Source organism: Ceratotherium simum, chromosome 16, assembly GCF_057802395.1.
Source record: "Ceratotherium simum simum isolate JZ-2026a chromosome 16, ASM5780239v1, whole genome shotgun sequence".
NCBI classification, from domain to species: domain Eukaryota; kingdom Metazoa; phylum Chordata; class Mammalia; order Perissodactyla; family Rhinocerotidae; genus Ceratotherium; species Ceratotherium simum.
The window spans coordinates 17,686,492-17,698,834 of record NC_141915.1 but is presented as its reverse complement, the minus strand read 5'-3'; the positions used below and the strand labels follow the sequence as shown (position 1 = coordinate 17,698,834).

Here is a 12,343-nt window from a genome sequence, read left to right as displayed (position 1 = left end):
CCTTTGTGTGGGGCGTCTTTAAGAAAATGAGTACAGAATTACCAGGACCTTCCCGGGGACTTCATGAGCAGCACAATAAATCCTTCCCCGGTCTTGAACAGTTCTTGTCATGTGACCTTGGACCCTTCTCTGAGCCTCAATTTCCTCAAATGTAAAATGCGACTATAACTACTTCATAGAACTGTTGTGAGCATTCAAAGAGCAGTGGGTATAAGCTTAGCACAAAGTCTGGCCTGCCACTTAATGCTTAATAAATGTTATTAATCATTATCATTGAGCAGGGGAGTGATGTGATCAAGTGACTGAAGCCCAGACTACCCCATGGTGTTAGAAGCCAGAAGAGTGGTTACCTATAGCGGGTATATTGACTGGGAGGGGACACACAAGAGGCTTCTAAAGTGCCGGTCATGTTTTTGTTTCTTGGTATGGCTTTGGCTACAAAAGTGGGCTCAACTTATAAAATTTCATTGAGATGTACATTTATGATTTGCATACTTTTCTGTATATATGTTACACTTCAATAAAGTTTATTTTTTGTAACTGTTTGAGGGTGAATCTTTCTCCAAGGCCAGAAGGAGAAGGGAAATGACAACTCACCAGGAGAAAGAGAGGGCTGATGGCTACCCAGCAGATCCTCCAAAACCATCCAGGGCTGAAGCCAAGCATTTCCTTCACATCACTGCAGAACTGAGTGATGCCTAAAACCATCCGAAAGAGAAAGAGATTGGTGGACTGAGAGAGGACATGGACTGTCCTTCTATCCCTTGATCCTCAAAGAGAGTAACAGCTCTAGAATTTCTCCATAGGAGGGGCTCAGGGGCACCAATCTGGTCTGAAAGTGGGATGGGGGACTTGTCACAACACTGCATTTTATAGCAAGCAAAGCTCTTTCTACACAGAGTGGGAGGACTGGTGGACATTTGGAGAGGGACCTAAAGCCCCGTCTGGTGCCCACACTGCCTTTCTAAGATCTCAGCATATATTTGATCTTATTGTTACTATAGAAAAGAAAATAGAATTTTGTCTAGGAATGGTGAACCCTTCGACAGACTGGCTTTGACCATATCCTGGAAACTTTCAAGAGAAAATTGTAACCATGATATTGCCCATTCATATGCCAGATAAAGATCAAGGTTCTTCTATAAAAAGTAACTGGCATGGAAGTGAGAACTGAGAACTCTGGTGAAAAATTGAGAAGGGGAAGGAAGGAGGCTCTGCAGTTGCTTCCCTGAGAGCGCCCAGCAATCCTTGGGCAGGTCTAAAGCAATTCACACACTTTGAACTTGGTCCTCTGGATTGCTGAGGAGGTGGGGAGGACTTCTTTTTAAAAAACTAGGCTTACGTGCAACTCAAAATATGGGCCCCCCTTCTTCGTATTATGTGTAATGACAAACACGCTACAGCTGTTTTATTATCATAGAAACTAGGAAAATAAATACATTTTCAGAATGAAATAATCACTTCTTGATTTTAAAAATGAAGAGAAGAATCTCTGGACCTGGTTTTCTTCATTTCAATTGCCTGTGCCCTCCCCATCCCCACCCAGGGGCTCTTGGCACCCCTGCCGAGGGACCCACGTCAGCTCACTCTCTGCGCTCCTGGTGGTTTCACCCTTATCAGATTCCACCCTAGGATCAAAAGGGGTGAATTGGGGTTTTACCAAGGCAGATAATCCAAACAGGAACATTCTTGCCTCTTCCCTAGAAGATAAGCTCCTAAGCTCTGTCTCAGGGCTCTGGAAGGAGCACTTGCTTGTGAAATTTAACAGTAGTATATTGTACACTCTGCAGATGCATCCTCTGTGCACCAGTTCTTTGTTATCTGTCCAGTTCTTAGAGCCAATTAGGATCTTAAGCATCCACTGTGGATGAGCTATATGGAACCGCTTCTGCCTGTCTCCACTGGGTAAACATTTAAACTCAGAAGGAAAAAATGTCCTCCAAGAGTACGGGCAATCTGTTGTATAGAGTGCGAAGGAAATAATGACCTGTTTCTGAAGAAGGCACTCAGCTGAGATTATTTTACAGACCTGCCATCTTGTCCACTGCCCTGCCTGTGATGAAATCAGCCCTTCTTTATTCTAGTGCCTATGGGCTGGTGTAGAAAGGATTGTGGCTGGCGGAAGGAAGCATCTTACCGTAGAACCAATACACAGCAACTGCTTCTATGAGTGCAACAGTGAGCACTGCGGGCCCCGTGGCATACTCCTCCAGCAGCTTCACCACGTAGGCCCCTCCCTGGAAATAAGATCATGAACCTAGTTAAGGGCCCTTTGAGGCACTGCCTGCTTTTTATGATAGGGGCCAAAAGGAGTTTCTTAACTTAGGATAATTCTGGAAAATTCACACCTTGAACCTAATATAAGTATCCCAGAGCTTGCTTCCTTGCCTGGCCTTTGCAGTGTGGGCCAGAGTTCATCCTGTTAGACGCCTCTTCCCGCCCTATACAGCATTCTCTTCTTGTTTCCTTTCCCCACTAAGCTTTAAAAGACAAACTCAAAAGGGCCTCTGGATCTGTTTTCAACTTTGATTTACTGAACACCTACTGTATATTCTACCCTGGAGAATCCCGATCCCTAAAGACTGAATCTGGGAGAGACACACTGAGCATGCTGGTCACGATTTTGCCTTCTGTCCTAACTCACAACTTCCTTGTGTCCTACTCAGGACCCCAACACCCTGCTGAAGCTCCAGAGCCAGTGCGGGCATGGCTTGAAGATGCATATCTGCAAAATCTGCCTTGAGTCAGGAGCACACAAGCCTAGGATGTGTGTGGGTACTATCTGATGCCCATTTTACAGTTTCACAGTATCTGACTCAGCTACAAAAAAAAAAAAAAAAAAAAATCACCAGAGAAGGTCTTTCTTCTTCACCATTGCAAGTACTCTGGAGAAGACAAAATGACATTATGACCATGAGATGCCAGCCTCTACATGTCCTGCAAATCAGGACATCAGGGCACTAGTCCCATGAAAGCAGCCCTACAGACTGGAAATAGACTGGAAAAGCAAACCTTAGTTTTTCTCCAGATATTCTGCCAAGGCTGAAATCTAGTTGAATCTACTGTAACGTGCTCAGAGCCTCCAGATGCCATGCACAATTCTACAAACAGAGGCTGCCAGAAACAACTTTTCTTCTTATGCTTGATGACAAACTTTTTAACAGCAGTGACAACCCCTCTTCCTTTGGCCCCAAAGCCAGGGCACCATGTGGGATGGAAGGGAAGGAACAGCTTCTTGTAGTGTTCTGTTGCCCTAGGGGAGGCTGGCTCAAAGCAGAGGGTTGTGGTACTCACAAAAGTCAGGGTGATCAGGGATCCAAAGAAGCAGGTAATGACCACACCGAGCACAAACCACTCCCGGCGCTGGGACCAGATGTGCGGAAACTCATCCAGCACAGCTGTGATCACCCCCTCCAAACCTGCAAACTGCGAGGGACACATAAACGGTCACCGTGGAGGCTTTGGGACAAATCTCTTACCTTCTAGGACAGTGAACAGGAGGGAGGGGTTAAGATTGCCAAGTGACCAGTCAAGCTGATCATGACCAGTTCCCCTTACTCACCTCACTGGAAATATATCTCCCTGTTTTACACTGTTATTTAGAACCCATCCCTAAGGACATCAAGGAAAGAAAATACGGCGCTCTTTATGGACAAGCACAAGACTCTTTATGTAAGGTCTCCTGGGGAGACTTTGGTTGCTCCAGAAAGGCCAACTCAAAGCTGAGACTCATTCCACACTAATAAGTGCAAGGTGCTGAGCTGAATGCTGGGCCACAGGGCATGGAGACACAAGAGACCTCACCCTGGTCTTTAGGTGCCAACATCTGGTCAAGGGACAGTGCATAATAGTAACAGTTCACATATGCTGAGCCCTGGCCTATGGCCGGGGATTTTACCCTCATTATCCCATAAATGACTCCCTAATGTTCTAGAGGGAGGTAAGGCTGTAGCTGAGGCGTGAACAAGGGGTTGGGACAGCACCCGGAGGGAGCAGCCAACACTGCCTGGGTGGCCAGGATGGGAGGGAATGGGTACAGCTTCCCCTCCTTCTCCCGCTCCTCCTCCTCCTCCCCTATTTCTCTTTCCTCCCCCTCCCTTCTCCTCCTTCTCCCCCTCCTCTTCCTCTTCCTTCCTCCCCAGAGTCAATTTCCCTCCCCATTCACTCACTGTGCTGTCCAAGCCCAGTGTGATTAACATCAGGAAGAAGATGATGGCAAAGAAGGTGGACGCTGGCATGTTGGCAATGGCTTCTGCATATGTGATGAAGAGGAGGCTAGGGCCTGAGACAGAGAGAGAGAGAGGAGGAGGTGCTCGCCGAGACCTGCCCTACAAAGATGTCTCAGAGGAAAACTCAGCCACACCAACAATTACAATTCTCATCACAAAACCTTACATGTGAATCAGGCTTTGATACATACCAAATGCTTCCTCACACTCCACACCATCTTACCTGACCATCCCAACATCCTGGGAGGCAGGGAGGGATAGTATCCATCTTGAAAAGTGTATACCCTAACCAATGTGGGGAATAGAAACAAACCCAAGACCCTAAGAGTAGCAAAGCTGCATACAAGAATAAGAGTTTCCACTATATGATAATTCAGTGCTTTTTTTCAAGGCCAGGATTGCTATCTCTCCAGTCCCATAGCACTTAGCTCTCCCTAATGTCTTTAGCTCCAGAACAGTAGGAAATGTTAAACTGATTTCAGAAGAGTCATATAGGCCTCAGAATAAAGACCTCCCGCTATTTTAAAGTCCCTTTTGATAGTGTGATAGTGTGAGTGTCCTCAACCTCTCATGGGCTAGATAGGGCTGCCTTAGTTTGAGGTATGATGGTGATCAGAGCACTGCATCAGGCCAAAGACAGGAGTATGTTCACACAAAGCCCTGGGACTCCATCCACAAGATCCCAGCACCTCTTTTGCAACATCTGTCACTCTTTTTCCATTAAACCTCACAGTACAGTAGAGTGACTATGTCATCTACATTTTATTTTTCTGCAAGGGGAAATTCTAAGGATTAGTAATCATTTGCTTACTAGACTTGGACCCATCACAGGACCCAAACCCACTTGTTTTAAAAGCCATCATCCAGGTCATATTTTCAAGCCCATAGTGTATTCAAGGGCCCAGTACTGGGTGCCAAGGGAGCTGCCATCCCCACCATGGCCTGAACACATGGAAAGGTTGAGATCTCCAAGGCAGTAAGTATCTCTAAAATCTTTGAAAATTTTAAAAGGAACATTTAGAAATAATTCAAAAGTTAGATATTTGTAAAGATCCAAAGAGCAGCAAAGCAATTCAGTGGGAGCAAAGACCTAAACAGAACCCGAGGACTTACCCGCATCTTTGGCCACCTCAGACACATCTTCGTTCCTCATCTCAGCCATATACCCCAGCACTGTGAAGATGACAAATCCTGAAACGAAGCTCGTCATGCAGTTCACCACACTGGTCACCAGGGCATCTCTGGAGCAGAAAACCCAAGGGGGCTGAGATATTTCCAAGTTGAGAGTCTAAGGAGCATCTGTCTCCAGCCGTGGCAAGGGTGAGCAGGCTGAGCTCACAGGGATTTCAAGCCTGTCCTGGAGTCCCCTCCCCTCCTCCCAGTGCCCAGCCTCTCAGACTGGCTGGATCAGCCTTGAAGCACAAGCTGCCATTATCACCACGCATGGCAGGGGGAAAACAGCAGGTCAGGAATGGTTTTAAGAGATGGTCTTGTTGTGAACCAGCAAAGCACAGACCTCTCAATTTCAAACAAGGCTTGCTCTGAAGCAGGGCCTGGGCTGGAGTGGGGGCCAGGAGGGGGCCTTGGCCTCACATTTGTGAAGTCCTCAGATTTAGACTCTTGACATTATGTGCAAATGAGGTCACAAAACTGCCATGGAGATATCCTGACACTTTTAAAGGAAGACCTCATCATATAACTTCAGGCTGGTGTCCCAATGCAAGGCCACATTGCTTAGGGTGTATGTGAATTCCTTTTTTTAAAAAAAATAAATTCTATAATTATCTTATGAATAGCACAAATTGCTTGACATTGCCATCTGTGATAGAATATTAAAAACAAAGTTAACTCTAAAGATGACGAGTGATATTTAAATCACAATTAGTGCAACACTCCCTGTTTCGTCAAAATTTCTGAAATGAGATTTTGCCACAAAAACTATGGCATTTTGTCTTGGTCAAAAGAGTTCAATCATTATACTTTTTGTGTATATATACATAAACAAATTATCACATTACAATTTTTGTTGTTAAACACATTAACAAGTCAAATCCACACATTTAACATATGTTGCAATTTTTGTAAACCTGCTTTGGAATTTCTTAATTTTTTTTGATATACAGAGACTCTCACAAAACGGAAGTTGCCTGGGGCCCCTCTCAACCCCTGAGTGGCCCAGGTGAGGCTATGGTCTGTGTGGGTGCTATGGCCATGAGTGAATTGGTCAGGGACCTGTGGCACCCCTGAGGGTCAGAGTGTCAACACAGCCTGAGCCCAGCCAGGTTTGAGGCCATCAGTTCAATGGCCTACGTTCACCCCACTTTCAAGCTTTGGGGGAGCCCCAGATACTCACTGGTAACAGTTGTTGTTGAATTTGTTGTAGCTAGCAAAAGCCAGTAGGACCCCAAAGCCAGGACCGAGAGAGAAGAAGATCTGAGCAGCAGCATCCACCCACACCTGGAACACAGCAGAGGTCAGGGTGAGGGCTGAGACCCAGGCCGCCGCTGGGCAGCAGCAGGGTCAGCACCCTTGTGCCTCCACATGGCTACATGCAGAGGCGAAAAACGAGCTCTCAAGGCTCACTCCAGGGCTGGCCACAAGTGCAAACAGACGTGATTTCTCTTCCTATCATTTAGGCATAAACCAATCCAGTGGCCTCAACTGTACTCTTCATGCTTGTATTTCTGGTTTACAGCATCACTGCAGACTTGCCATTGAACCCCAATTTCAATTGTTCCTACTGTCCTATTCAGAGGACTAGCTTCAGTTAGTGAAATGACAGACAGATGCACACCATTTATCTCATTATCTTACCCCTGTCTCCAGGAGTTTCTGCCAGTTGGGTTTCAAATAGAAGAGAACGCCCCTCCAGGCTCCAGGGAGGGTGGCCCCCCTCACCAGCAGGATGGAAAGGATGATGTAAGGGAAGGTGGCTGTCACCCATACCACCTGTAAGGAAGGAAACACAGGATATCACTGCATGGATGCTGCTGCCTTTTATTCTTGAAAATTTCCAAGAAAGGAGATCTACCTCTTTTTTTTCTGTAATTTCAGGAGGCAGCATGATGTGGCAGAAAGATCATGGCCTTCAGAATCACACAGGATCTGAGTCACTGCTTGCTGGTACTAACTAACTACCTTTAAACCCACCCCTATGTGTAAAATGGGGAAAGTCTCCAGTGGGAGACAATAAAGTAGCCAGTGTACACAAAGCACTGAACATGGTCCATGATAGGTTTTCAATAAATTATTGCCACTATTATTAATTGTGACACTACCAATGGGTTAAAGGAATTTAAAAAAATCATATAATAGTTCTTGGGATTGGCCTATTTCTAGAATTTTCTAACAGATTTGATGAAGAGAGACTAAGCACCATGGAATGTGGTTAGTGTTGAAGGAAACAATGCCCCCCTGTCTGTGGCTGTCCAGGCTTCTGAGTTCTGAGTTTGAGATCCTCTGGAGCTTCTTGGCAGGCCTGGATCAGCTGCCAGAGTCCTCCTCACCTTGCCAGATGTCTTGACACCTTTCCAGATGCTAAAGTAGATAACAGTGAAGATCAGCATGATGCAGAGAGCAAGCTGCCAGCTGATGCCCCCCAGGTCCTGGAGCCCCTTAGATCGATGGATCTGCAGGACATGGCGCCTGGAGTGAAAGAGAAAGAAAGGCCCATGAGATGGTCTGAACAGTGATCTGAGCATCCTATCTGTGACACCTCTAGGAGGGTGCCAAGAGGAAAAACGGACATTGTGCTGCACGGACCAAGTGGTCACTAAGCCTCAGGAAGAGCTGGGACCGGCTCTGCCTATCCTGAAGAAGAGAGCAGCACATTCAGCCGGCTGACCCTGGGAAGAGTGCTCAACCCAAAGGCAGGCTTCCAGGCCTCTCCTTTCCTGGCTAGGAACTGACCAACCTGGAAGCATGACCAACACGACTGGCTTCTGGGTCCATGAGGATTTGTATGTGTGGGTAGTGGGCCCATTCCACACCCCAAAACAGCTCTCTCTTGGCGCTGCCATTGCCTGAAATTCCACCATTAAAGAATAGTACCTACTCCAGGCATCTTCTTCCAAAGGGTAAATCCCACATCCGAAGTGAACTGAGACTAGAAGCTATTTAAACAGTTTCAAACTACTGAAGTAGTAGGAGGCTTTGCTTCTGTGACAACTGGCTGAGAGGAGAGCCCAGGAAGAAGGGCAGTTTTGATGCAGGGGAGTAATTTTGGAATGTGAAGGTAGGGGTCAGCCTGGGCACGTTGGGGAAGCCTGGAATGGCATATCAGAAAGGAGGGGGATGGCACAGAGGGCCAGATTATGGAGCACTCAAGGAAGAGTCTCCCAACTTCAAATCTGGCCTGGGGCTGGCCTTGCCACTCCCTCACTCACATTCACTGTACCCCCTACACACCTCCCCCCGGCCTGTATAGTATCATCTCCCAGAAATCCACCAGGAAAGAGGTGACTAGCCCCTCGCCCCCACCCCCCTCCTAAGAAGCCAAGCCCCAGGGGTGTGGCCTGCCCCTAACAGACCACCCCCTCACTTACATGTACTTACGTGTAAAATTCTTCTGCAGGGGACTTTGAGTGGAGTGTCCAGGTGATGTTGTCCTCGAAGAAGTAGTTGGTGCAGTTGCCAGTGTTCCAGGAGTTCTTGCAGCTGGTCCAGGGCAGCTGGTCCGTGAAGGAGGAGATGAGGTAGTAGAGCGCCCAGGCCATGATGGTGTTGTAGTAGGAGGCGATGTAAAAGGCAATGACACAGATGGCGTAACCAATCCCTGGGGGAGAGAGGGGGAGAGAGGCCAAGCAGAAAGGGCAGCCCAACAGTGAGAGAGTGAAACAGGACACTGGAGGGCACTGTGGCCAGGGTGAGGGGTAAAGGTGGGTGCTGCCGTTCATTTCAGTCCCTGAAGACTCCAGGAGATGGTGGAAAAGTGGCCATGTGGTAGATTCCTTATATGTATTTGCAAGGTTGTGTTTTAGAAAACGTGTGTGTGTGCTGTTAATGCTTTAAAATTTTTCTATTTAGTTTACTTTTAATTGCCATTTGTTCTGTTTCCCTTTAACAATCTCATACCACTTGAGCAGTCAAAAACCTAATTACTCAAGTTAGCTCCCAGGGATCCCTAAGGCCTAACTGATTCCAGAAGAAGGTCCCCAGCTCCCACCAGTGATGGAAATCACCACTTCCTCGGAGGACCCACTCACACACCCACCCAAGCCTTTCAGTTACCTTTGAAAATCGGGCAGACTTTCCTCCATATTGAAATGCATCCATTCCGGTGGTACTGGCCCAGTGCGAGCTCCATGTAGAAGAGCGGGATCCCCCCGAAAATGGCCATGATGGTGTAGGGGAGGAGGAACGCCCCTGAGGCAGATGAAAGACAATTTCACTTCCCTCCCACATCTGTCCCAGGACAGCCCAACTGATCTGGACACCAGGGGTCATGCTGAGAATCACAGAGCCATCTGATGCTTGAGCGTCATGAAGCCACCCTATGCCAAGTGACCTCACATTGTGCTCCCTGGTCTTAGTGCTTTGGCAGAAGTAGCAGCAGACAGAGCTCCCCAGTGAAAGCAAGGTTTTGGAGGAGCCAGAGAGTAATGGAAAGAAAGTTGGGTTTGGGAGTCAACAGAAAAAGCAGTGGGACCAGTTCCACTTCCAACTGCCTGGAGGACCCTGGGCTACTTCTCTCTGAGTCTCTCTTTCCTCCCCTATAAAATGACAGGGCTGAGGAGAGCTGAGGTTCCCAAACCCAGCCAGGCATCATAATCACTGGTGAGCTTAAAAACACACACCAGCCCAGACCTCCTGAAGCAGAAGCTCCACGTATGGGTATAACACAAATTTTTTAAGCTCCCCAGGTGATTCTGATGCAACCAGTACAGGGACCAGTGTTTGGACCCCTTGGAACAGATCTCCTGTGACAACCTGTACAACAGCTGCAATAATCTACGAGTCACTGAATTAGCATCTTTGTTCATTGTATTATCCCTGGATCCAGACACTTGATTATTGATATTTGGCTGTATTTCCATAATTCCACTGAGCCAGAATGCTCCCTCCTGAGCCACCTTTGCAGATGTGGCTGAAAGGGTAGTTTGTCACAGAATGAGAAAGCAAAGAGCTGCTGCATCGCTGGAGATGCTGGTGTCTCCTGGCTCTCGTGGCTGAGGCAGAATTTAGAAATGCCAAGTTGGGGCTTGCTCACCTGCAGCCTGAGTTTTAGCCCAAAGGGTGGGTCACCTGTGATCTTCGATAATTTTCCCTTCCATAAAGTGCTCTGAACCTAGAAACCCGAAGTCAGTGCAACTCAGAAAGACCCCATCTTACAATCACGGTGGGTAAATCTGGCTTGAGAATAAGAACCACGTTGTGTTCCCCTGGTGGCATTTGCCCAAAGGGTTTACTTGACTAGCTTTACGGTAGGGAATGAATGTAGGAGAGCCGTCACTGGTGATGCAGCCCCTTCTATAATGCTCAGGCTAAAGGTGAGTCCTCCCAAGCTGAAGATAAGGTGATTCCAACTTCCGCTCCTCCCAGGCAGGGAGTGCTGGGCTCCCCAGGGCCCCCCTGGAACTGCCTTTGCAGCTGCACAGACCAAAGTCCTTAAAAGATGCAGCAAATCCAGGCAACTCTGTGTCAGGCCATGGAGGAAATGAGAGAGACACAAAGGAATTATCCCCCAAACCTCATCTGAGCTGCCCTCCGACATCTGTTGCCAGAGCGCCTGTCAAAATAAATATTGACCTGTTTAATTCCTATTTCTCATCCTTTTCCTATTCTGATAGCAAGTTCAGTGTCAGCTCAGAGGTCCCAGACCTACTCACTCCTCCCCGCTGCTCTACTCTTTGGGGCTCCCATATCCATGCCTACAGTCAGCTACAAAATTTTTGATAATCTACAAGTTAACTGCTCTGGAGGCATTAGGGGTAGAAGGAGGAACAAGAAATAGGCTCTGGCCTCTAAGATCTAACACTCTTGTAGCAGAGATAAGGCATATCCATGTATGGTTTGGGGTTGGCATTAATGTCAGGCTGTGTTCAGCTCTGGATCATGCCCAGATTGTAACTTAAGACTCTGGACCTGAGCTGACGCCTTTCTCTGACCTCACCCAGGTCCAAAGGCCCAAGAGGGTCTGGGACCCTAGAGCCACCTCCCAATTTTTCCTTACACAGGTCTAACCTCTCTGGACTCTTCTGAGAGGAAGCTGCCAGCAGGAGTGAAGAAGCACAGCACAGTGCTGATGGCCATCCCTCTAGTCTCACTTGGTGGAGAGTGGAGCTTGGATAACGCAGGGATGAGAAGGGGGCTCTTCAACAAATGAAGCACTAAAGATGCTGGTAATCTGGGGAGGTCTGGTTTGGGAGAGCTTTCATGAAACTTCATAACCCAGGTTGCCTCAGACACGCTGACTTATAAAGTTTTGGCTTACTGGAGATTCGTCTTTTAGACTAGCTTGAAAGTCTAAGCAATCATGTTTCCAGACTCTTATCAGTTAAACAAGACAGAAAAAACATGATTTATCCTCTGGTCTCCCAAGAAGATCTACAGACCACCCCGGGTCAGAGCCTCTGCTCGTGGCCCACGATACTGACCCCCTCCATTCTGGTAACATATGTAGGGAAAGCGCCAGACGTTGCCCAGGTCCACGGCGTAGCCAATGACCGAGAGGAGGAAATCCATCTTCTTGCCCCAGATCTCCCGTTCCCCTTGATGAACCTCAGCCACTAGGGCAGTGGTGGCAGCCGGGATGGAGTGCTGAGTGTCGTCGCCTGCACTGGGGCTTGGAACCGCTGAGTACCCACTGGAGATCTGGCCGGACTCTGCCTTATCCCCAGGGGCAGGGACCCCTTTCTTTAGAACTCCATTTTCCTGACAATCTTCTCCATCCTTACATGCTGACGGCTCCTTCTGGGAATTTAAGGGCGTGGTCTCCATCCTGCTGGCTAGTAGATGATCCTAATGCCCATCTGCTGAGGACCTGAACTGAATTCTTGGTGCTCCGATCTGTGAACCTCCTCAGAGCTTTAGGTTACCAGGATTGAGAGCTCTGTAGGAAAGGCACATGAAGAAAGGAGAACAGAATTAGGCATTTTACTTGTCTTTGGTGTTAA

General features: G+C 47.7%; 1 protein-coding gene across 2 annotated transcripts in view; it reads right to left on the bottom strand.

Annotated features, from left to right (window-relative positions):
* The window catches only part of SLC6A4 (solute carrier family 6 member 4), a 41,223-nt gene that overhangs the window by 9,884 nt on the left and 18,996 nt on the right, over positions 1–12,343 (bottom strand). For both annotated transcript variants that reach the window (XM_004433341.2, XM_087440684.1), the window contains exons 2-12: positions 11,825–12,279; positions 9,459–9,593; positions 8,784–9,003; positions 7,736–7,874; positions 7,044–7,178; positions 6,583–6,686; positions 5,343–5,470; positions 4,170–4,282; positions 3,295–3,426; positions 2,138–2,237; positions 598–698 (exon numbers count right to left, since the gene is read on the bottom strand). In XM_004433341.2, the coding sequence (XP_004433398.1) occupies positions 598–698; positions 2,138–2,237; positions 3,295–3,426; positions 4,170–4,282; positions 5,343–5,470; positions 6,583–6,686; positions 7,044–7,178; positions 7,736–7,874; positions 8,784–9,003; positions 9,459–9,593; positions 11,825–12,167 (1,650 nt within the window). In that variant the 5' untranslated portion in view covers positions 12,168–12,279. The remainder of the gene's footprint in view (positions 1–597; positions 699–2,137; positions 2,238–3,294; positions 3,427–4,169; positions 4,283–5,342; positions 5,471–6,582; positions 6,687–7,043; positions 7,179–7,735; positions 7,875–8,783; positions 9,004–9,458; positions 9,594–11,824; positions 12,280–12,343) is intronic.